The 25,118-nt window shown below is 54.8% G+C and overlaps 1 protein-coding gene across 1 annotated transcript in view; it reads right to left on the reverse strand.

Moving 5' to 3' along the window:
- The window catches only part of Vwa5b1 (von Willebrand factor A domain containing 5B1), a 36,286-nt gene extending 25,336 nt beyond the window's left edge, over positions 1-10,950 (reverse strand). Inside the window, exons 1-7 of the mRNA XM_076863278.2 lie at positions 10,812-10,950; positions 9,132-9,284; positions 7,689-7,959; positions 6,219-6,364; positions 5,360-5,491; positions 4,760-4,884; positions 523-699 (exon numbers count right to left, since the gene is read on the reverse strand). Of these exons, the coding sequence (XP_076719393.2) occupies positions 523-699; positions 4,760-4,884; positions 5,360-5,491; positions 6,219-6,364; positions 7,689-7,959; positions 9,132-9,284; positions 10,812-10,950 (1,143 nt within the window). The remainder of the gene's footprint in view (positions 1-522; positions 700-4,759; positions 4,885-5,359; positions 5,492-6,218; positions 6,365-7,688; positions 7,960-9,131; positions 9,285-10,811) is intronic.
- Positions 10,951-25,118: the final 14,168 nt, after the last annotated feature.

Below are 25,118 nucleotides of genomic sequence, written 5' to 3' on the forward strand. Positions count from 1 at the left end.
GTCTCTGATGTAAGGTGGTGGGAACAGTCAGGCAGTAGGCCACACTAGCCATGTGACCTTGGGTGGGTGACTGAGATTCTCAAGATTGGTGTTTCCATTTGGAAAATGGACCCACCTCATAGGATTAGGATCTGGATTAAACACCAAGCTTCACTTAAGTGGCAAGCACTGCCGCTGGCATAGGGCAGGCCCTCAGCCAGTGTCAGCCTCTGGCCTCTGTTCCCTGTGCCCCTTCTCTCTCAGGACTTGGTGAGGGGATCGAGACAGAGCAGGCATACCACAAAAGTGTGCAGAATATCAAGGGCAGCTATTGATGACTTCATCCCTTGTACACCAACAATTCTGCCTCTGCTTATATCACTTCAGGGTTTTATTTTGGGAGCAAATTGAGTTTGGTTGTCTCTGTCTAAAATGACTTTTCAAAATAAGTTGCTTCTGAGAACAGAAAGTGCTGAGGGAGCCAGGTCAGGGGAGTAGAGCAGAGCGCAGGCCGGCGGCGGGCGGGGCCCTCCCAGCAGGTACCTTGACGCGGTAGATGTTGGTCCTGCTCATGCTGCCGCTCCTGTCGATGAGAAAGATGAACTCCCCGTTGGTCTTTCTCAGGTTGGTCTGCATAGACTGGAGGTCAGGGCAGAAGTTGAGCATGATGACCGAGTGGTGGAGGATGTCTTTGTGGAGGCGTTTCCGGATGATTTCTGTCTGGAAGAGAAAGGGCAACTCTGACTTGGGCAATCAAGGGGTCCCAAGACACCCCTAGGGACCCTTGCTGGTCCCCCATCACCTGCTAGATCCCACTTCTACTCTGCACCAAAGACTCGCAGGCTGACTGCCCCCGGCTCCTCTGTTCGTTAGACATTCACTGGTTACAACCATAAGCTTGGTCATTGCAGGCAGCAAGTCGTGGGTTTGAATCCCAGCTCTGTCACAATCTAGACATGGAATCTTGGGACAATCCTTCCTTTGGGTGTCTCCTCATTTGCAAAATGGGGCCAATACGTCCACTTCTCTGGGTGATGGCCAGGATAAACTGAGGTAGCTCCTGGATGGCCCCCCTCCATGGCATGCATGATCTTCTCTTTTGTTTTACACGCAGTTCGTGAACCTCTCTCTGGCTCATCTTGGCTGTGAACTTGGTTTTCCTGGTTTACTGATTCTCTCCTGCTGATAAATTCCTACTTATCCTTCAGATTTCATTCATTTGGAAAACTTTTCCCCACCTCCAGGTGGACTTCCTTGCTTAGTTTCTTCATCTATGAAATGAGGACGAGAGGACATACTGCACGGCTGGTATGGATTAAATGCCACACCTGTGAGCCTGCTGCCTGCCAGAGAGTGATCGTCACTATTGCCCTTGCTATGATGCTGTCATTTGTCCTGGAGATCTAGGCAGTTTGCACAAGGAATGAAGGGTTTTGCTCTTATCTCTGTCTCGCCTTGAGCTTTTATACTACTGGAAGGCAGGTCGCACCTTAGTCTCTCTCAGGTCTTCAGGACTTAATATAGTGTCTGTTTTGGACATGGATCCGTAAACATAAAAGGAAGAACATCATCTGCTCCTCCTCCTCCTCCTCCTCCTCCTCCTCCTCCTCCTCTTCCTCCTCCTCCTTCTTCTTATTTGCAGTACTGGGGGTTTGAATCCAGGGATACTTTCCCACTGAGCTACATTCCCGAGACTTTATTTTCTCAGACAGGGTCTTGCTAAGTTGCTTAGGGCCTTGCTAAGTTGCTGAGGCTGACCTTGCACTTGTGATCCTTCTGTGTCAGCCTCCCGAGACACTGGGATTACAGGTGTGTGCCCATGTGCCCAGTTTATTTTTTATTATAAAGAAGGGTCTCACTGGATTGCCCAAGCTGTCTTTGAACTTGCCATCCTCCTGCCTCATCCTCCTGAGTTGCTGAGATTACAGGCATGTGCCACCATGCCTGGCATCTCTCTTTATTTTTTTTTAATGTGTCATCACAGCTGTCCCTGAAGTCACATCTTGCTCATGTTGCTGTAGACCCTCTTCCCGACTCTCCATTCACCTCACTCCATAGAGAATCTTATTTTCTCTACCCACCCTTACTTGTTGTGCTCTCTCTCTCTCTCTCTCTCTCTCTCTCTCTCTCTCTCTGTCTCTGCACAGGTCTCTCCATATCTGTTTCTCAGTTTCTATCATCACCCACCCCATTGTTCAAATCAGAGACCTAGAAGTTGTCTCTCTTTTCCTCAGCCCCCATCTCATTCTTCACAAAGGATCATGGGTGGTCCAGCAAAAAACACATCCTGAACTCGTCCTGTGCCGTCTGTCTCCATCACCATCACCAGGGACAGGACAGGGTCATCTCTTCTTCCCTCATACTCGGTACCATGGTGTCTGAAGCCCTAGCTGGCCTGACCCCTGCCCACTGTCCACCTCCTCCCTACCTGCTCTGCTCCGTACATCCCAGCCACATTAGCCATCTTTCTGGTTTCCAAACTGCTCCCCATCTACTCTGCTTCCAGTTCTTTGCGAGTATGGTGCTCTCTGTCCACACCACTCACGGCGGCCATTCACCATTCACCTTCTTAGACAGGCATTTGCTAAACACCTTGCTTTAGAACACCCAGGACCAATCGCTCATCATCATTCCATCCTGCTGTATTTCTCCCGTGGTCCCAGCCCTCCCCCAGACTCATCTTGCTCCCTGGTTACTTCAGATCTAGCTCCCTATTCTAGAATCAGTTCCATGAGGACAAGGAGAGTGTCATGTGTCATTTTCAGTGTTGTCCTGAATGCCCAGGACAGAGCCTGACATCTGTTTGGCATGGAATGTTTGTTGAATGAATAAATGAGAGAACGCATCTGCATGGGTCTTTTCTGTCCCTGCCACTGACCTTCATGTGCATCTTTACTGCTAGTCTCTACCTCTGCGTCTCTGTCTCCTGTCCGTAGCATCTCTTGGTATTATTTGCTCTCTTCTTTCTAAATTATGGTTTTGACAACTTATCCCTCCCACACTTCCTGAGTAATATCTGCCCTCCAGGAACCCCCATCTAACTTCTTTCATGCCTAGGGATCTTGTTCTCCATCCCATTTGGAGCCCCTTTGCCAAAGCCACCTCCAGGAACTTGATTTCTGCCTTTCAGAGGGACGAGTGGGTGCTTTGGCTCAGGATTCTCTGAAGTCTCTTCAAGCTGCCATTATCCAATTACAATAAACTCATCACTTCTTAGCAAGGTCGGTCCCTGTCATCCCTGGAGCCCAGGAGAATTCAGGGCATTTGCATAACCAACCCAAGGTGGCAAATTAATTCCCCTCTGCTGCGGCAGTCCCAGCGCTAATTGATTTAAGATTTGGCAGGCAGGACAGCGGGCCCCAGTCCTGGGGGGCCCATTGCCCGCCCCCTTGCCCACACACTGCAGTTCTCAGAGCTCTGTGGCAACCCTGGCATGGCCACAGCCCGCTCTGAGAGCCGGGCTTCACCTTCTCCATCGAGGGAGGCAGGTGCTTCCTGGGGCGGCTCTAAATACAGGGAGGAGATGATGGGCATAGAGCCACCTACGTTGTCCCTGTGCTGTCCCTCTGTCCTCCACCTGGCATGTGCTTCCAGCAGCATCTCCAATAATGGGGACGACAGGAGCAGTAAGCTATCCACACTTTGCTGTCACTTCCCTCCTCACTGTCCCCCTGGGCCGGCTAGGCCAACAGGGAGGTGGCAGAGGAGTTGTTAAGTCCAGCTACACGGTCCCCCATGATTCAATCTAATTCTTTTTTTTTAAATTTAAATTTTATTTTTTTTTTAGTCACACATGACAGCAGAATGTATTTTGACATGTAATACATACATGGAATGTACATACATCAATCATATTGTCTATTCTATTCTGCTGCCCTTCGTATCCCCCTACTCCTCCCCTCCTCTCCCATCCTTTCTCTCTATCCAATCTAATGTGACACAATTTTTTTTTCTTTTTCTCATTACAACACCATATATGTATTCTGTATAACAATGAGGTTCTCCTTCCATCTTCCGTGCAACTCCCCTTCTCCCTCTCAATCTAATTCCTTAGCCTCGTTGTCACTAAATCTACCTCCTGAGATTCTGACCCCAGCTCCAACTCCCCGGTTACCTTTGGGTGCAAAGGCTCAGTTTTCTCATCTAGAAAGGGTTCAGTAGAAGGGAGCGCCCTGGGTTTTAACCTTAGCATTCGGGATGCGGCTCGTGTGCAGGGCACATTAGGGAGAGCTGGGCCCACGCCCCCAGCTTCTCCCCCTCCCCCTGCCAGCGCCCCCTTCACCTTTAGCTTCATGAGTTGGGGGATGGCAGAGGGGAAGGAAGGGTCTGTCCCCGGGTTTCTCAGCTGTGTCTTTACCTTTCATGTAATAGCAAGTGGGAGGAAGAGCAAGACGGGAACAGCAGATGGGAACAGGGAGGCCCGGGTGGTAGAGAGGGAGCTGGGAGGTACCCAGCTGGAGGGCTGGGGAGGCCTGGAGGCCGAGACTGTTTCTGCCACACTGTGGGTTTTGCCTGGCTTAGGCATCTTGATGTCCACCTGGCAGGAGCAGGAGGATGGACGGGGTGGCGGCTGATCTGAAGTCCATTTCCACCATCCTTCCATGGCCCACCAGCCCCCACTAGGAAATGCTTCCTGTTCAGGCTTTGCCGCACCAGCTGACCGTGTGTCCGGGGATGTGGGGCTTTCACCTCCCTCACTTAGACTCGGGGTTCGTCCCTCACGGGTCCAGTGGAGACTGTTGCCAACACCCCTCCCCTCAGCCCTGCCGCCGGGGCTCACCTTCCGCTCCGCACTGCTGTCCTTCTTTGTCCCTTTAATGAAATCTGTTCTTCCCTTCAAGTGCTGGTCAAACTCTCCCAGGGTCATGTCCCCTTTCTCCATGAGGACATGTGGCATGTAGGGCTCTGCAGAGATGGGATCAACTCTCAGAACTTGTATGGGGTGCGGGGAAGGCCAGAGCCTTGGTTTAGGGGACCAGATCTTCCCGGAGCAGATCCTTCTTGGAGCAGGACTCCAGCTCCTTGGCCGCCTGAAGCCGCGTGGGGCTGGGGAGAACGCCTGAGCTGAAAGGCAGGACAGCCTGGTGGCCACAAACGACTCACCACCCTTGTCTAGGCCTCAGTTGACCCATTTGCAAGATGGATTGAGGCTGGGATCAGGGTCTCACTAAGCTTAGAGTTCCAGAGATCCTCTGATCAGCTGACCTGGTGGCAAAGGTCCCAGTGGACAGACGCGACCCCAGGCCTCTGGAACAGCTTAATTCTGCCATCTAGAGCCAAGAGTCCCTGGAGCCAAGTGGCTGGTCCTACCCCCAACCTTCCCTTGGCTAGGTTCCACAGGGTCAGCGCTCTGCCCGGGGGCGGGGGGTGGGCAGCCTACCGCTGGGGTGGATGAGGATCTCCACGGGGCGGTCGAAGGTGTGCTTGTTGGCCAGCGTGATGATGATGCTCTTGGCTGAGCGGGCAGAGGGGGCGGCATCCGCGCGGATCTCATGTGTGGGACTCTCCACCCCTGAATGGCACAGGAAGGCAGAGAGGGTGGGAACAGGCTCAGGAGCCCCAGAATACATGGAAGCTCAGTGGGGGACACAGAGACCCAGGCCAGAGATGGCTCCTGGTTTGCCATGTGGCCATGGCCGGGCCATCTCACTTTCCCCATCTGTAAAATATGGGCTTAGATAGGTGATGTCTAAAGGCCTTTCCCACACTGGCCACAGGGTCCAGTAGCGGTCAGAGAAGCTGCTTCCCCTTCCGGTGCACCAAGCACCCAGCATGCTGCTGAGCTGATAGGAAGAGCTCAACGCTCACTGGGTGGGTGCTTTTTGCATCTTGCAGCAGAATGACAAGAAACCTTGTCCCAGCGTCCTCCGAAACCCCACGTGCACAGGGGCAGAGAGTCATCAGATCCGAGGTTCCGGCCCTGGTTGCACATTAGAACCACCTGGGAAGCTTTTGAATGTTCCACACCCAGGATGGACCCTGGAACCTCCGCCCTGGTGACTAGGCCATTGTATGTGGCCTCCAGGAGAGGATCCAGGATGCTGTTCCCTGATGGACATTTGCCCTGGAGACGCCTTGGGGTGACAGGTGGTGGCCCTGAGAGCTGTCCTATGAAGGGTTTGTCTCTGAGCTGCAGCTGGTCACCTGTCTGGGCCAGCTGGCTCCTGCCCTCCCGTTCCTCTTGTCCTCTCCCTTCTGGGGCTCCTTTGGGCCCCATCCCAGCGGAGCAAGTCTCTCACCTGCGAGCAGACATGGCCCCCGGATCTCTAGCTGGAAATTGAAGTCGTATTCCATGGGGTTGGATGCCTCGGTGTCCAGGAGAGTGGCCAGGCACAGCCTGTTCCAGGAGTCCATGGTCCGGGTGCCAAAGCAAGGCCGGTCTTTGCTAGGGAGGTAACAAGTGCAGGTGGTGGCAGGGGTGGGCACAGGGCAAGGCAGGGCCAGCGTGAGAAGACGGTGAGTCCCAGGCAGCCCTGCTGGCCGAGGGGGCTGAAGGGCTTCCTCCACCCCAGACCCTGTTCTCCCTCTCAGCTGACCCCAGGGAGTCCCTGCCATTTACATGCACAGGCTTATAGCCAATTGCAGATGACACGTAGGCTGGCATTCCCTTGCTTGAGACTGGCTTGTGCCACAGATTCTCTGTGTGCCGGGCATCCTCAACCTGGCCATTATGCCCGCTGACTTCTCTCCCTTCCTCTCCCACTCTGCAGTAGCCATACTGGCCTTTCCGCTGCTACCTCAGGGCCTTTGTACTTAGTGCTCTCTCTGTCCCAAATGTTCTTCCCTGAGAATATTTCCATGGCTTGCTCCCTTTATTCAAGTTCAGCCTCAGGAATTGCTTAATCCTTCTCTCTTCTAATTAAACTAGCACCCACCCCACCCAGTCCTCCTTGTTCCCCTGAGGTGCTTATTTTCCTAGAAAATGACCTCTGCTGTAGACGCCCAAGGCCATGACCCCCTCCTTCCCCCTCCTACTCCTCCAGGGGAGTACAGAGAACTGTCTGGGTCCTGGGCTTGCCTTTCTCCTCTTGCCTACTGGAAACCCTTTTAATGGTTCCTCGCTTTGGGGGGAAGGGCAAAGTCTTTGCCGGGGCCAAGGGCATCTCAGGCCTTGCAGTTTCATCAAAAGCCACCTGGGCTTCAGCTCCTCTCTAGGGCCGTGTCCTTGCTGCCCCTGCTATTCTCCAGCCAAGGAATACCCTTCTCTGTGCTCCTCATGGTCAGCTCTCAGCAAAGCCTGGCTTGGTCTTTAAACACCCAGGTCGGGCCCCTCTTTTCTACCTTTAGCCCAATGAACTTCTCCCTCATTGCACTCATTACGTAATTCATTATGTCTTCAAGGGTGTAAATAATTATTTACATAATGAGCTGAACTCTTCCTCCAAGTTTCTAAATGGCAGAAATCATGTTGGTGTAGGTCCCTCTCTATCCCTAACACCCGGCCCAGTGTCTAGCACACAGTAGCTGCTCAGAAAACACCTCTTAAGCAAGTTTAAAAATAAACCCTGGAAGTTCTGATCCCAATTCTGCTGGGACCAACCCAGGGACATTTCAGGGAGACTCTTAAGTGCCCTGAGAGTGAGGAGCAAATTATTCACAGGCAGAGTCTCACCTTCTGCTGTGTCCCCCCGCCCTGCGCCCTGCTGCGTCCACCTGATGGACTCTGCTGCCCCCGCCCCACTGGTGTGATCTGGGCGTGGCCTTCTTACCCCTGGGCCTGCTGGTTGGAGGGGCTGGTGCTCTTGGAACAGAACTGAGGCACGGTCGGGGTGCAGACGGCAGGCAGAAGGACCCTCACAGCCCCGCTGGGCAGTGTCGGAAGCTCGGAGGAGGTGCTGATGAAGATGGTGATGTTCTCCAAGGGGGCGATGGTCCCCAGGTTGACCACGAACAGGATCCGCTCCAAATCCTCATCCAAGGCCACCTTTCCCGGTGTGCAGGAATGAGGGGTGATGGAAACCCCCTCTGGAAGAATGTTCCCTAAGTGCCAGGCTGGCGTCAGGGGCTGTGCGTGTACTGGCTCTGATCCAATCTAAGCTCGCTGCGTGGTAGGTTTGAGCAGCCCCATTTTGCTGATGGCAAGACTGAGGCCCAGTGTGGAAGTGCGATTTGTTTAAGTTACTCGGCCAATAACTGACCCAGGGCTGTACTTCCCGCTTCACCTTGCTGAAGGTCACACTGCCATCCCACCCATCCTATTCCCCAACCCAGAACCAAACAGAAGTGCCCCATCTTTGGGATCCACGCTGTTGCTCACCATTTCCTTTATCTGAAGGGTCTGGTCCCTCATCTCTTCTTAGCCAGTCTCACCCATCCACCAACCTCTCCATGAGAACCACCCTGGTCACCCTTGACCTCTCTTTCTCTCCTCTAACGTTACCAAGACCTTTCTTGGTACAGCCACTTTGGATGTCTCAAATCATGGTAACTCCTGGGCACGTCTCAACTTCCAGGTCATGAGAACTCAACTCAAGGGCACATTGAGCGTGGCACATAATGAGTGCTCATTAAAAGATTCTTGAACATCATGATGCCCTCAGTCTTGACCTCAGTCATGGAGTCCATGGTCAGAATCTCTTCCATCCTATGATGACTGGTCTGGGTTCAAGCCCTGGCTCTGTCACTAACTTGCTGTGTGACTTTGAGCCAGTCACTGTCTTTATCTGAGGCTCAGTTTCCTCAATAGCAAGAATCAATGGCCAAGCTTTGAGTACTTACTGGGGTGTAAATGATTTGGTGAAGCACTGGGTGGCTTTAATTATTTATTCCAATTATACATGAAGTTACAATTTCTTTTCTAAGCTCACACCCCTCATGAGCAATAGGGTAGAGTCAGAGCTCGGTATGAGTCACTCTAAGCCTCTGAGATGGAATGATTTGCTCTTCCGTCCTCCAGAGATGCCTCAAAACCCCTTTTCTTCCCCTGCCCTCCTTTGATTCCCACCCTGCTTTGGAGGAGAGAACAGGAACAGTAACCTGTTTTATGGACAATGAAGTGGGAAGTTCAGAGAACTGAATTATTGGCTCAAGGTCACACAGGACGCCATCTGGGGATTCCTGCCCTCCCTGCCCTGTGCCATCTGCCCGAGGCTCTGACCCAGGCACCCTCCAGCCAGGCCCAGGCCCTGCCACAGCCCTTCGGGTCTCCTTACCTGTGACAGTGGAGGATCTGATGCGGGAGGTGTCCAAGTGACCACTCTCCAGCTTGGCTTTGTCCTTGATCTGTACCGTTACGATGCGGTCAGCAATGACTGCCTCGAAGCCGATCACTGTGGTGTACTCATCCAGAGGGTACACGAAGAGGCCTGCCGGAGTGGGGCCAGCATTGCAGGGTACCCGGCACCCCTGCACACCCCAGCTCTGGAAAGGGAGCCTTCGGCCTGCCCCATGGGTGGGGCCTGGTGGGTGAGAGTAGGGGCCCGGCCTGTGTGGGCAGGGGCAGCTGCGCCTGGCTCTGGACTACCCTCACTGTGCAGGCGGGCAAGCCTGGTGTGGCCAGAAGTTCTGATTTTCAAAGAGCGTGGACCTGGATTTGTAGGTGACCTGTCGAGTCAGTCTAATGGAACACATTTGGGTGGTGAATTTGGTCTTCGGCCACCAGTTTGCCATGCTGCACTGGGGCTGGGGCCCTGGAGGTTTGAATCCAGGCCTTGCCCATTTCCTGGCCAGCGACCCCAGAAAAGATATTTAGCCTCGTGGCCCCGCCTGCAAGATGCGGATGATGAAGCCAACCCGCAGGACTGCCGTGGCAAAAAAAATAGCCGCTACTTACTAAACTGTGTGTCCTGCATTTTTACATCTTAGTGCTTCTCAAACTTTGAGAATGACCTGGGAGTCTTGTTAAGGTGCAGGTGCAGGTTTAGGAGACCTGTTGCATTTAAGGAGGGTTCACTTCCTCCACCTTCCAGTGCTGGAAAGTCAGGGCTGTGTCCGCGGTGAACCCTGTGCAAACTCTCACTGGCTGTCCCTCCTGGCCTCAGGTTCCTCATCCATAAAATGGGGGCCCTTGTTCCTACTGCACGTGGAAAGCCAGGGGGCTGCCTCACAGTTGTTTAGTCTCCCAGGTCCCCAAGGCGGGGGACTTGTTTTAGGTCTCCTTTTCTGGATTCCCCCAAATAGAGGAGCAGGGCCATCTGCTTTGCCTGGATTTTTGAGAAGAAAGTTTCCCTGCTAATTCCTTTCGGTCCCCAGGGCAGCAGTGAAATAATTCCAGAACCTCGGTGAGGGCTGGAGTTCGGTTTGTGGTTGGGAGGCTCCGTCACCATGACTAAGGAGGGAATCCTGGCCACAGTTAGCTAACTCACCAGGCCCTTCCTCCGCAGAGGGAGAGGCATGTGATTTCCAAGGAACGATGACACGCCAGCGTCTGTCCACACCCTAACTGGCCATGCTGATGATTCCCCTCCCCACGACCCCTGGCTCCTGGACAGGCAGAGGGGAGCATGCTGAGTTGGAGGGGGACCGTGGCTTCCCCAAGGTCCTAGGACCCAGAGCCATGCCTAGAACTAGGCTCCCGGCTTGGGCTGAATCTTGACTCTTCCTGGGGGAGGTTCCCTGGAGCAGGTGCAGTGAGCGTGTCGTGAGGGACACAAAGAGCACTGGGACAATTGTCGGGGGCTGAGCCTAAACCTCCTCAGCTCAAATCTGGACCCTCTTTTGATTATCTGTGTGGCCTGCAGAGCAGAACTGGAAAGGCTGTTTTATTGACAAGGAAACTGGGACTCAGGGAGGTCGCCTGATGCACCCGATGTCAATCATCTAGTAAATGTCAGGACAGGGACTCAGTCTGGAGGGGGGTGTGGCCCTGGGGACACCCCAATGGGAGTTCTTACCCTGGAAGGGCTGAACTTCCAGGTTGCCATAGGTGAGGGAGGCGGTCAGGCCCAGGGCGTAACCACTGACGAAGGAGGTGACATCAGATGCGGTGAGGGGCAGGGCTGCCCCGGTTAGGCGGTTCAGCAGGCCAGGCATCCCGCCAGCTACTCAGCCTCCAGGGCCTGCAGGAGACAGGAGAGGCAGGAGATTGGAGAGGCCCCCCCCTCCCCAACCCCGTGTTCCTGTCTCAGACTCCCGGGTGCTCAGAGCACCTCTCCTTTCCCCCAAGGACTCCCAGGAGTGAGCCCCGGGGTAACTACATGGCCCCTGGGAGGAGCGGCCATTCTCCTCCCTTGCGTTTCACAGGTAGAGAACTGAGGCCCGCTAGGATTCTTTCAGAGTCAGCCTAAATAGCCTCTGTCCAACCTGGAGCACCCCATGATCTGTGCTGCGATGGGAGCCCCACCTTATCCTTTGTGAATCCCATGACCCTGAGCCTCAGATTTTCCTCTGCAAAATGCCACCAAGTCCCTGCTCCTCGACTGCACTGGAGCTGCCCACAACAGGTGACAGCTAGGCTGGGGTGGGGGCAGGAGGAGCGCTCCCAAAGACGCCCAAATGAAGGCAGCCTCTGACCCTCCAGGTGCACAGGCCAAAATCCTGGGAGGCCTCTGGGGCACCTGTTCCTTATCACCCCCCAAACCCATCACCAGGGCCTGTGATTTCTCTCTGGAGATGCCCTTCCTTGGTCAATACCTTTCCTTCTCGTCACCAGCACCCTGGTCCCAGGCTACTACCATTTCTGCCTAGACCGCAGCTCCTACTGGCCTCTTGAATCGGCTCCCTGCCTCTGGAGTCCACTCCCCACCCAGTGTCCAGAGGGAACATTCCAATACACATAGTGGATGCATGACCACCACCCTCTTTGCCCACCGATGGTACCCACAACTCTTCAAACAGATGGAGACCCTCCTGGTGGCCCAGGCCTGGCGTGCTCACCCCTGCCTGCCTCCTTGGCCGGCACAACCTTGTTTCCAGGGCTGGGTCGGCCTTGATAGCTTCCATTCCTGCTCTCTCCAGCTCTGTGCTTGCTACTTCCTGGAGGGCTCCCCACACCTGACTTTTCTCTAGTAACCTCCTCGTTCTCCAGTGTGATCGGGGTCCCCTCGGCAGGGAGGCGAGACCCCTGTGCCCAGCATCCTTGGGCATCCCTCTCCCAGGGCCAGTTTTCTCTCCTGCTGTATATTTCTACCAATTTCTTAGGTTCCGTTTTTTTTTTTTTCCGTGAGGTTATTTGGTTGTCGTTTGTCCCCGCCTTCACAGCGCACGTGGTACACCTGTGGGCACGGATCCCGTCTGGTTTTGCTTCTCCCTGGATCCTCAGGGCTGACTGAATGAGTGAAGGAGCGGGTGGCTTTCATATGTCCAATGCGAAGGCCTTCAGAGCGCTTCTCAGGCCAGGGTACCAATGGTCTCTTGGACTCCAGAGGCCGCCCCAGGAACCACAAGCCTTTGAGGGGTGAGGGTATGTATCAAAGTCGCACAAAGGGCCTCCTGGAATGCAAGTTCCAGGTCAGGTTCTCTCTCTGGTGTGCGAGTTCCCGTGGGCTGGTGGCCTGCTCCCATCTATTTGCAAGGCTGTTCAATGAGCCCTGTTTACCCTTTCTCTAGGTCCTCTTTGTGTCCTGCACAAATCCTGAGGTGCCCCCCCCAACCCCCACCAGCCCAGCAGTATCTTTTTAATTGTGTTCTCCCTGTGGCTCCAGCCCAGACAGCTCTCAGCTCTGCTTATCTGCTGACAGGCTGGCTGATATCTGGAGGAAGATCGAGAGCCAGGAGGGAGCCGCTGGATCCCCGGTGTCTCTTCTCAGGAGTTTCCTGTCCTGGAGACCAGAGCACCTCGACTGCAGAACAAGATGGCGGAGTTCATTTCCTGACTGAGCCACAGCCCTTGATACCCGCCCTCCCTCTCTCCTCCTCCTTGCCTTGGTTCACTGCTGACCAGAATGCCAATTGGGGAATGCACCCTCACGGAGTCAGCTCCTAGATGGGCAATGAACTTGGACTTAAGCTTCAGTCCTTCAGGGGTTCTTGCCTGGGGCATCTTGTCTAACCCAGTCCTCCCACACTGGGAGTGGGGCTTGGATGAGAGATGTCTAATAACAAAGGTCAGATTTCTCTTCTTGCCCATGCTTTAAAAATGTCCCAAGCTCTTGGCAGGAGTAAGCTTTAAATCCTGGGGGGCCTCATTCATGTATATTTGCCGTCAGTTCTTCCAGCATTGATAAGTGCTACAGGCCCAGAATTAGCCACTGGAGGTACAAAGATAAGACAGAGCCCCAACCACAGGGAGTTTATAATCTAGCAAAAGAGGAAATTTGAGAGTAGGAGAAGAAATAGTCGCTGCAGGTGGAGTTAATTAAATAATGAAAATGTGCCAGGTACATACACTGTCTCATCCCAGCCCCATGAAACCTTCCCATCTATGGTTATTCTCCCGTAGACGGGGACAGTGAGGCCTCGAGAGATGTGGTCGGTTCTGGATGTGAGTTTGGGGTGTGTGAAGGTTACACAGGTGCTTCTGGAGGATTCTCTCCTGGAAGAACCCAGGGCTGCCCCTGTGGGAGAGGGAGACCAGAGCAATAATGTGAAGTGTCCTCCCCTCCGGCTCCTTCCCCACCAGGGTCTCCAAGACCACAGGATACTCCAGGGGCTGCCCTGGAGCCAGCCACACATCTGCAGGCCACTGAGAGACTCAGCCTGGGCCTAGGGCCATGTCTGGTGACAGGTGCCTGGTGTCAGGAGCAGCGCCATCATGTAGTTACCTTCCCCAGCTCCTCCTGCGGTCTGCCACGCAACCTGTGTGCCCAGATCCCTGACTTTTAGGATGGCAAACAGCTGGAGAGGTGAGGGAGACCAAAGGGGATGAAAGGGGGCTGGGTGAGGGGGCTGAGGAAGCTGAGAAAGGGGGGCTTAAGATCCAGGCCTTAGAGTGACCTCGGGAGGACTGGAGAGCAGGAGGGAGGATTATTAAGAAGGGCATCTTGGCTCTCTGGTTGGCTTCTGTTCCATATTCTCTGAGGCCCATAGAAAGAGCAGGATGACCTGGGGTGCTGGCCTGTGCTTCTCTGGTGAACCGGGGGCTGATCTGGGCCTGAGGGCTGTGCAGCCTGCAGGAGTTCCCGGGGTCCCTGTTAAATACCAAGGGTTTCTGATGGCCTAGAAACGGTGACTCCCAAATGACAGGCGTCCTTCTGGCTGACACGTTATTTATATTTATGAATATTCATAAAGGGAATATTATACATATTCATAAAGTGAAATGAATGAATGAATGAATGTGCACTGCTCCCAAGGACACTAAAGGACATTTGGTGCTGGGGGCCCCGTGGGGAATACGGCAGGTGTGAGAACAGAAACCGGCGTGAGAGACAGAGAGCAAATAAAGCTGCAGGTTCAGAATCTGACCTCTTCATGTCACCTCCACAGCTGCCACCCCAACGTTCCCCTACAGTCTGTTTCAAATAGGGCAGACAGAGCCATCCTCCGGAGGCAAGGATCCAGTCATGTGACCCCATGGCTCGGTCCCCCTGATGCTCTCCATGTCCCCGGGGGTCCTACTGAGCTGCTTTCCTGCTGCCCTCCCCTTGACGCTGCCTCTCTAATGCTTCTCTGCCTTAGGTCATTTGCACGGGCTGTTCCCACTGCTGGGAACGCTCTTCCCAGATGTCCACGTGGCCTGCTCCCTTACCCCTTCCTGTCCTTCATTTTTTCCCATCACACCTCTTGCCAGCGCATGATATATCAATATTTGCTGCTTCTCATCTGCCTGCCCTCCGCCAGGGCAGGGACTGGGGCCTGATTTTCTCGCTGGCAAATCCCAAGGGCCCTGAATCGCGCTGGCACTAAGAATTGGTGATGATGACACCAAGAAGTGGTGGTTTCTGAGGTTCCCGTTGGTTGGTCCAGTGAAGGGAGAGAAGTCCTCTGGCCATCAGGCCCAGGGCCTCGTCAGAGGAACTGCTGAGGGTAAAGTCCATGGGGATGCTCTGCCCCTCTGGGCCCCCGTGCTGGCCCCTGGCATTGATTGTCTTGCCAAATCTCCATGTCCCCTGCAACCACTGCTCTGTCCATAGCCAGTGGACCTCCTGACTCTGTGCCTGTCTGAGACTCTCTCCATCCTGGCCCGGGTCCCTGCTTCCCTTCTCCAGGAAGTGCCGCCCATTCCTGTCACCCCTTGGGGTTGGGCGAGTGCCCTTCTTGACCCTGCTAAGATCCTTAGTCCTGTGTCCCCCTGACACACCTTCTGGGAGCCCCAGTGCCTTTGGCTGCAGGAACAGCACATCTGCTCCCTGGGCATTTGCCCCTGGTCCCCGCACGTCAGTTCCCTTGACTTCATTTCCCCTGTAATGCCCTGGACTTCACGCCCTATCAGTGGCTGCCCTTCCTCACAACTGCTCACTCACCCTTGAACTGCAGTCTCCCAGCATTTCCTATCCGCTCCTTTCCCCTCACCACCGATCGCCGCCCACGTTATGCATATTTTGGGTGTGCATCTTGTTGAATGGGTCTCCCCAGCCTTCTTGATTATAATTGCGTGAGGGCAGGGCTTCTATTTTGCTTTGATCACTACTATGTCTGCTACCTACAGAATAGGGCCAGGCATTTAGTAGGTGCTCCATAAATGTGTGCTGAATAGAAGGAGCCCCCACCCCAAGCACCTTAGTATATACAATTTTGAAACATGGGTCCGAGGCAGGCCCTCTTGTTCTACCTGTTTTATAGATAAAAACACCAAGGCTCACAGAGATAAGGGAACTTGCCCCCAGTCACAAAGCCAGTAAGTGATGGGGCAGGGGGCTGAACCCAAGCACGAAGGACCACAGGGTCCATGTGCTTGACCATGGGCCACGCTGCCCCCGGCAAGAAGCTTTTTCCTCGCCCTTGAAGCTTCTGCTCTTGAAAGTTCCCCTCACTCCCTCCTCGTTTCTCCACTGTTTTCTGTAGAACGTCCCTGTCATCTCCTAACTGGTCCTTCAGCCTCCAGGCTATCTGTTCTCTTCTGGTCCTCTGTCACTAGGCACACACACTACTCACAGGCATGCACGCGCACGCGCACACACACACTCCTCCACCCCCAACTCCCTGAACTTAATGGCTTCCACTGCTTTTGTCCAACAGGTCGAGCCAAACTCCCAGCATGGCCTTCCAGTTCCTCCCATCGAGTCTCCTTCTCTGTCCAGTGCCTCTTCCTGCCACGACCTGCATGTTCAGCTCCCTCCAAACACCCTGGCCATCTTGGCCCGCCCTGAATAGGCCAGGTTCTCTCCCACTGTGGGGCCTTTCCTGGGGTGAGCATTGCCTCTTCTCTGCCTTTCAAAGTCCTGCTCGTTGCGCCAGGGCCACTTCTACAGCTGCCTCCTCCACGGAGCCCTCCTAGTGCCCTTATGCACTAGATGTCCCCTCCTGAGGCTTCCACGCTGTGGGCTCTCGTTTGCCATGTTCCACATCTCGAAGGGCTGTGACCACTGTCTACAGTGACTTGTACCCCCCAGCTGGGCTGTGGTTCTGAGAGCACTGGTCACGCCTCTCTAGGCCTAAGTCCCAGCTCCCTGTAGGCTTCTGTCCAGAGGAGGAGCTCTAAAGGGGCACCTGCCAGGCCCTTGTGGTGGTTCTTCCCATTGCCGGTGCTCACACCTACCCATTTTACAGGAAGTCAGACCCAGTGTTACATAGCCGTCCGGTGGCCATGCCAGATGGGAACCTGTCCTACCTCCAAAGTCCGATCCTTCCCTTCCCAGGCTGCTCCCCAGCCCGTGCTGAGCACAGGGAGGCTAGACGTGTGGGAGGAGCAGGGGGAGGGCTCCTGGGCCTGCCTGTCCGCAGCCATCGTGACAGGGGTGGGGATGCCTGGGTCAGGGTTCTTGGGGCCAAAGAGAAGGGCGTTGGGTCCAGGGGGCATTTGCTTTTCAGGGACTGGAAACTTGCTTGGGGTGGTGGCGAGGTCCCATTCCCTGGAGTTCTGCTTGGGGTTAGGGTCCACTATAGCCACTTCCAGAGTAATTGACCTACTTTTCTGCTGCACTGTGCTCTTTACACATTGAGTGGCCTTGAGTAAATCAGCTTCTCCAGATCTGCAGAGCCCAAGAGTGGACCTCAGTGACTCTTTGGACTCTGGCTCTGATCTTAGAGCTGAAATCTGCCGCCCCCTGCACCTCCATTCTACTGTGTCCCAGGTGCAACATGGAGACTCTGCTCCTTCCACCTGGAAGTCATTTTGGAAGGCTCTCCCCGCTCGTCCTGGCCAGATCTCTTCAGATCATGCTCCAAAAATTTGGGGTGCCCTGGCCGAGTGGGCTCAGCCAGGCGTGGGTGAGACAGAGACTGCGAGCCCACCATGCAATTCTGTGGTGTGGGCAGGTGGAGCACCCACTTACCTCAGGCTGGGGTCCTGTCCTTGCCCCCGTCTCCAACCTCTCTAGGAAGTCCATGATTTCACAGCCCCACTGGGAGCCCCGGCCCCACCCAGACACTCACACCAACACTCCCAATGAAGTAGAGCAGAGTTGTGCTTCTCTGGATCTGGTTTGATTGTTCTAAACTTCTAGAATCCTGGGGTCCTCACATTCTGGTCTCCTAAACCTCCCCACCCCAGGCCCGCATCCCGCCAATGTGGGTAACAAATGCATGATTGGACACCTCAAGCCACCCGCTTATCCCACCCCGCGTTTCAGCCCATCAAGACCTCCTGCTCTTCCTCTAAACCACCTCCTCTGAGGCTGCTGGCTTTGTACAGAGGGAGGGCTCCCCCCTCCCCCCCCAACTCTGCTCTCCCCTGGGGGAAATCCCATCAACCACCACCACTGTGAAACCTTCTCAGGGTCCTGCATGGCATAGATGGTCCCCCCACTAGCCCAGTCACATTCCTCATTACCCAGGTGTCCGAGAGCAAGCAGTGAGCAGATGTGTCTGGATGGTCCGACGGCGCCGTGCCAGACACCATGCAGGGCCTGGGCTAAGCAGGGAGGAAGATGGACGCGGCCCCTGCCCTCAGGCCTGTGTTCTGCTTCCCACCTGCCCACCTCTACAGCTCCACCTCCCCAGACTCATTACACTCCACAACGAATGGACGCCATGTGCCCTGTTTGTTGAGTTAATAAATGAGCAGACAAATGAATGGCATGGAATGTATTAGGGGTGGGACAGCTTTAGCTCTAGGTTCATTTAAAGAATCTAAAAGTGGGGAGATCCCATCATTTCAGCCCCGACCTGTGGGATTCCTTCCCCCAGGTGGCTGCAGTGGGGGTGGGGCTGGAGGAATGAATGGTCAGGCTGCTCAGTGTTGAGTGTCCCCACGCTGCTTGGGAGACTTGGAGTCTGGCCAGTGCAGACGTCCAGTCCGCCCCAAGGAGGTCGAGGCCCCAGCTGCCCCTGGTTTTGGAGGTTTCTAGCTAAGAGCTTCATGGGGACCTGCTAAGGAGGAAGGAATAGGCCCACACACGAGGGCCTTGGGCAGGGCTTCTGGTTTACAGACTGGGGAGGGCACATGAAGGGTGCAGGCAGGCAGCGGGAAGGATGGCTGTCCCCTGTGGGCGCCCTGACACTCCGCTCCAGAGCCTCTGCTCACTGAAGGGCTCTCAGCAATGATCCCACAGGTTGATGGGAAACGGGACCCATTCACTGTGGCTTCCGTTTACTCCCCTTTCCAGGGGCTGTTAAAGGCGACCTCACCTGCTGAGCTGCCAGCACCCTGCAGCCTCTTGAAAGGCTCTGATGGAGTCCCCTTGTGGCTTCCAGCCTGGTCCCTGTCTCTGGCCCGTCCCTGCCTGCCTGTGTGGGAGCTCATGGGGTGATGGAGCGGAGGCCATTCTGGAATAGTGGCTAGAGCTGACCTCGCACGCTGGGGTGCCTAGGGAACTGAAGAGTGACCCTTGCCCTGTGTCCTCCCCTAAGGCCCCCATGTTGGGCAATGGCAGATTGGAGAGCTAATTTCTGCTCCTGGAACCTGCATTTCTCTTCCTTTTCCAGTGCTGGGAATACCCCTGAAGCTCAGTTTCACCCTCTGGGTAATGGGCAGGTAAAAAGTTGGCTTCTTTGACAGGTGACTGTGGAGCTTGCAGGTGACATGCTGCTCATGGGATGCTGGGCCCTGTGTCTGGTCCTCAGTGACCACTGGCTGCTGCGTTGTTGTCCCATCTCTTTGGGATGCCCTCCTGTCTTCCTCTCCCACTCTCTTAGACAGTATCTGGACACTGGGCTTTTGGCATTTCCCCAGAGTGCCTCACATCTTCACCCAGGCACCCCAGGGCCCAGCCCAGGTGCTGGCAGAAGAATATGGTCATTGCCTTAGCTTCCCTCTAGGCCTCGGATCTGTTTGTGCCAAGCTGTGAGACTGTTCCCTACACATGCTGTCCCTTCATGTGGCACAGAGAGGCCATGTGGGTGGTAAAGGGCTCTGAACAGGAATTAAGGTCCCCAGGCCTGCCAGCTCTGCCACCCAATCTATGTGGACTCCAGGTTGGGACCCTGCTGTCACACATATTGCAGTGCCCCTGCCTCTCAGGCCTGGCACACAGCACAGCGAGTGGGGCATAGAGATGGGTGAGTTGCTGGGTTAGTGTTTGTCTTTGTCTAATACCCCTGAGAGTGTAAGCCCTAAGGGCAGCTACAAAACAATTCCACCTTCAAACCAGCTAACATATATTAAGCAATTATTATATGCCAGTTGTTGTCCTAAATCTTCATGAATTAGTTCAGGCAGCCCTCAGGATGGCCCTATGAAGTATATATGACTAATACCCCCATTTTGCAGATGGGGAACTGAGGCTTAGTGTGATACCTTACAAGTGGACTCAGATATCTGAGTCTGAGCCTGTTAGACTCCAGGCTCTGTTGTTCCCTCAAGGTTTATTTGCAGAATGAGTGACTGGGAGAGGGTGACTCCCTAGCTGTGCGTGGGGCCTTGGCATCTTTTCCTAATGACCAGAGGTGGTAAACTTGGAGGATGAACCCACTGCACCCTCCCAAGCCAACAGCCCAGGGTCCAAGGGTGTGTAGGAGAGAGACCCTGAGAACGCAGCCAGGGGCTGTTCCCCATCTCATCCATGGTAACTGGGCTGCATGTTGACTACCTTGTCTACCCTCAGAGGGGCACTGTGCTGAAGAGCTAGGAACATTATCTCATTTAATTACTGCTCTGATCATTTAGGACCAATTATCCCCAATTTATACGGGAGAAAACCAAGACTCAGAGAGGTTAGGAAAATCTCACGTCCACAGAGCCAGCTCCTGGTAAAGGCAGGATCTGGATACAAACAGTCTGGCCCCAGAACCTGGGCCGTGACCATGTCATCTGCTGCCTGCTCCCTCCAGCCAGTGCAGGTGCCAAGACTCCGTCAGTACATCTATGAGCTAGAGGCGTTTCCCTTGACACTGGTTCCTGTCCTTCCATTGTATCTTGCAAGAGGGGTGCGGTGGTAGGAGCGTCCAGCAGAGGTGGCCATCACATGGGTGCTCTCCCTCAGAATGAGCCCATGAGGCCAACCCCCACTGGGAAATGGTCTCAACAAAGAGGTGACTGAAACATGGTGGGCACACAAAGGCCCTCAAAACAGGTGTCACGGCGCACGGTCCTGTAGGAAAACCTCAGACAAGGGTTGCAGTGCCCCCCTGCTGGCGCAGAGCCAGCCAAGGGCTAATCAGAAAGGGGAGACCCCGAGCAGCTGCCTTCAGGATGCGAATGCCCTCCGCCGTCGCACGGCAGGAGTGAGAGGCTCCTGATATTTTGGACAGATTTTGTCATGGAGCCAGGGGCTGAGCAGCTCCTGTGGGTACCACACTGACTCCTCGGGACCATATAAGCAAAACTTTTATTTTCATTTTATTTAAGAAAGATGTCCTGGGCGTTGAAGGCTGGCAGTGTCATTCCGGTGCCTCTGCATGTGCCGTGGTGCTCTAGCAGCACTAACCCCTTATTCACATGAGCAGGAGAAAAGGCCTCTCAGAGAGGCCCAGGTATAAAGTGGTCAGCAACAGAGACTAAAGCAAGCAGGGACAAGTAGGCTGAGAGGAAGGCTGCCGCAGAGGCCACCTGCTCAGGCCCTAGAGCCCCAGCAGAGTTAGGCTTAAGGCCAAGCTCCACTTTGCGCCACTGAATGGCACGGGCACAGCTGTGGCTCCTGCCACACAGCACCACACAATGAATGCAGCGGGCCTGGCTGACTTACAGGGGCGTGGGCGGCTCTGTCCTGAGGGGAGGATGTGGGCTGGGGACCAAGATGGTCAAGCCAGGCCTCCCAGAAGGCTTGTGAGGACTGTCTTAGAAACACGGTATCTTTGCACAGTCAAGAGTTCAAAGAACTGAAAATAACTGGGTTAAAAGCCATGGGAGGGGCCGAGCCCCTGACCATTGATGCTTTCAAGTCCACGACTGCGTCACAAAGCAAGAACAAGGAGCACCCAGGCCTCGCACAAAGCTGCTTACGACCGAGGCACTTTCATCCATGAATGACTCAGAGCTCAGGAGCAGGGGCCAGATAAAGAATGCCACCCCCATTTTAAGGACCAGGAGGTTGAGGCCCAGAGGGGAAGTGAAGCAAGGGGATCGAAGCTCCTAGGCCGGAACTTTCTCTGTTAAAACGAATCTGCTGCTTTGCTAAGCTGGGGCTTGGGAGAGGCAGAGCGAGTCTGCCGGCCACAAGGGATTCTGATTTGCTGCCTGGAACCGAGTCCTGGTGGCCCGAGCTGGAGGCTGAGATCATGGCAGGGACAGAACCCAAGATGACCTTTTTTTCTCTCTCCTATTTCCTGTTAATATTCTGATAAGGGCTTCGATGTCCCTCCCTTGATTAGGCCTGCGTATCATCAGCACGCTGTTGGCTAGATCTCCCAGATTCTCCTCTGAGCACACAGCGAGCTGCATGCCACTGTCCCCTTGAAGGCCTCACGGGTATCTTACTTCAGCCACTGAAATGGGTGGAAACGTGACAGGAAACGTCCCAGTGACGAGGCCCACCATCACCAGGAGCCTCTGTTGGCCTGGATCTAGAGCGATGGGGTTACATGATGACGTGGGTGACCTGCTGGGACATGCAGCACAGGCAGGAATGATGCTGTATTGTCACCGCAGCAGAATCAAACTTGGCTGGCGGAGTGGTGAAGGCTCGGTTCTCTGAGCTAAGGTGATGGCCGCAGGAGCCACAATTCTGGGAGGGCAAGAGGTGGACAAAGGGAGGTTGGCCAGGGGTCCACTAGAGTACAAGCTGCCCAGAGGCAGGGACGTGTGGATACTTTGCCAACAATTTCATCCTCAGGAGAGCACCTGAGAATTGACAGGTGCTCATTAAATGTTGAATAAATGAACGAATGGCCTGAGGTGAGGGAGGCAACGCAGAGGCAAGGGGCCTGAAGGTCTCCAGGACCACTCCTCACTCACTCCTTTATGAACTGCAAATAGTCAACCCTCAGTGCTTGGAAGTCTGCCACCATCTCCCTCCAATAACTAGAGTGGCAAAGGACACTCCAGGGAGAGCCCCAGGATCAGGACAGGAACCAGTTTCACAGGAAATGGGGAAGAAAAGCTTTCAATTGGGAATTTATTTTAAAACATGAAACTAGAACCAAGAAGACGGAATCTTCTATGGGACCAGAATAAGACTGTAATAATAATCAAGGGCAAAGACTTTCAATGAACGAAGAACAAATGGAGTATGGACTGGGTGAAGGGTGGGGGGGGGATGATTTTTTTGAACAAAATTATATGTTGGCAAGACAGATTTTTAATTTCATGCTTCCCCATCACGGCCTAGAGCTGGAAGTGCCCAGCGCGAACTCACTGTAGTCAGTTTCCTCTTGTTTCATTGACTGGCAGCCAGGTGTTCATTCAGCTAAGACATGGAGTGGGATCCAAGGGACCCTCCAATGTCCTCTTTGCGTGACCTCATTAAGTCCCTCCACTTTCACAAGATTTCAGTCCCACCGTGCAGTTCTTTGACTTGGATTCACAGAGAGGGCAATGGACACTCCTGATGAGTGGCACTGGCCTTGAGCAAACAGATATTTATGCAGGAACCACTTGTATAAGTGGCCAGTTCACTAACGTTCTTCTGTCCTGGGGGCTACTTGAAAAACCTCCCGCCTCCCATCTGTGCGGCCCTGCTATGGACTAGGCAGACCCCTGCCCGGGGGCCGAGCAAGGATGCGAACACGGGTGAACAGGTGGACCTACCCCTGCCCTGCAGCTGCTCCTAGCCATGGCCCCATTCTAGGCCTTTCTGGGACCGTGTGCTCCAGAGCCTGATCTGGTCTTGTGCCTGTCACTGTCTCCAGAGTGGTCCCAGGTAAGGAGCCTCTTGGCTGGTGGTACCAGGGTGGCATTAGGAAATGAGGAAGAGCTTGGTATTGTCATTCATAGCCCAGGCTCTAGCAAGGGGTTTTCAGATGGGAGATGGGATTGGGGTCCCTCTAGACCCCCCAGGCCCCAGGGAAGTTGCAAGAGCTGAACTTCCTCAGGTGTGCTGATTTGTCTTCCTGGGGTGCTGACGGCCCCCCTGCTTCAGGACCTCCCGGAGCCTTCACCGGAGCCGGACTCCACCCCCAGCCCACTCTGGCAGCTCAACCCCACCCTCCCCCGGATAGATCTCCAGTTCCCTGTCCTGGCCGAGGTTGTCCTCCACCTTCGCCCTGTGCCCCAGGCCTATCTACCCTGCTGTGTCCTTTCAAGTCTTGCTTCCTCCCTGATGGGTCCTCTGAGCCCCTGGGACTGAGCGTCACTCAGCTTTGCCCAGCTGCAATGCCCTCCTGTGTCCTCTAGGGGAGCCACAAAGGTGCTTCTTGTTTCCACTCCTCTCTGTAGCTCCTGCTGGGGGGACTCTGGGCGAGCCTTCCAGCACCTGGTGAAAGGGCTCTGCCGTTCTCTCTGTGCCCTTAAACCTAGCTCTTGGCAACCTCCAGGAGCCCCTTAGTTTTCTGTAGAGTGGGGATTAAAGTAAACACCGTGGGAAGGGGAGGCACAAGGCAGGGGACACACCAGGTTCTTGTTCCTGTCCAGTTGTGCATTCCTGATCACTTCCTCAGAGACAAGAGACAGGACTCCAAGGTCCGTCTTGAGACTTCCTCCTCTGCCAACTCTCTGCTCTCTCCCAAGGTGGTTTACCCTCGCCCTGCCCCAGTGCACGGGCAGGTGGTTGGTGAATGTGAACCTCTGGTGGGGCCCTCGCCTCTGTGCCCCAGACCATCTCAGAGCCTGGGCACTCACCTCTTGGATCTCAAATCTAATAGCCCTTTGCATGGGCACTGGCTGGCATGAGCTTGGAAACCCATCTGTCCTGCCCCACGCGAGACTGCAAGCTCCTCTAGGGCAGACCACACACCCTGCCCAGTGCCTGGCATCAAGTGGCATCCAGTGACCACATGGTGTTCATCCCAGCCTGTCTCTTCATTCCAACTGACTTGCTGGACACCTGCTGACCAAGACCTCTTGTCCCTCCCCGCTCTGCCTGTGCTCACACCCAGCCTGGCCCAGCTTCTTTCTGTCCATCCCCATGGCCACGTGCATCCACTGTTTCCTCCAAGTCTCCACGTTGACACCACCTCCTCCGGTAAGACTTCTCAGCTCGCCACTGAACACCCTGATCTCAATCTCCTCTCCCTAAGAAATCCAAGAACCCAGAGGGTTTCATGTGTTGGCCCTGCTGCTGGGCGAGAGCTCTGGGTAGGGACACAGTCCCCACTGGGTTTCCATGAACAGTCACTTTCACTTACAGGGAGACAATGGGATGAGAGGCTCTGGGCACCCCTGGTGACCCAGAGTCATGCTCAGCCCACTGACCCCACTGGGCTGCTCTCAGCCACCTGGATGTCTGTTGACAATGCCCACATCCCCTTCCCAGTCTGCCTGGAGCAGGGATGAGACCAGGAGAAACCAAATCAGCCCAGCGAGGCCTGGGGTTACTGGAGGCTGAGGTAGAGGGAGTCAGAGGGAGGGGTTGAGCAAGAGCCCAAGGCCAGGGTCCTGCCCTGAGCCCCTGGGAGCCTCTTCCGGGGATCCTCTGCCCCAGCGTGTCCCCTCTCCCCGAGCATCCAGCCTGCACAGAACCTCAGCCAGTGTTCATGGTAGCAAGAGGTCCGCCGCCGGGGAAGGTGCTCAGGGAGAAGCAGCGGGGAGGGGCCAGGGAGGGCCAGAGGTTCGTTCCTGGGCTCAAGGGATGGTCAGGCTAGTTGGGGAGCACTAAGTGGACACCCCAGTCTCTCTGGGCAGGGCACTGTGTCATCATCCTAGTAGGCCTCCCTATCTTTCACCCCTCACCCCCCAACCCTGACAACTT

This window comes from Callospermophilus lateralis, chromosome 7, assembly GCF_048772815.1.
Source record: "Callospermophilus lateralis isolate mCalLat2 chromosome 7, mCalLat2.hap1, whole genome shotgun sequence".
NCBI lineage: Eukaryota > Metazoa > Chordata > Mammalia > Rodentia > Sciuridae > Callospermophilus > Callospermophilus lateralis.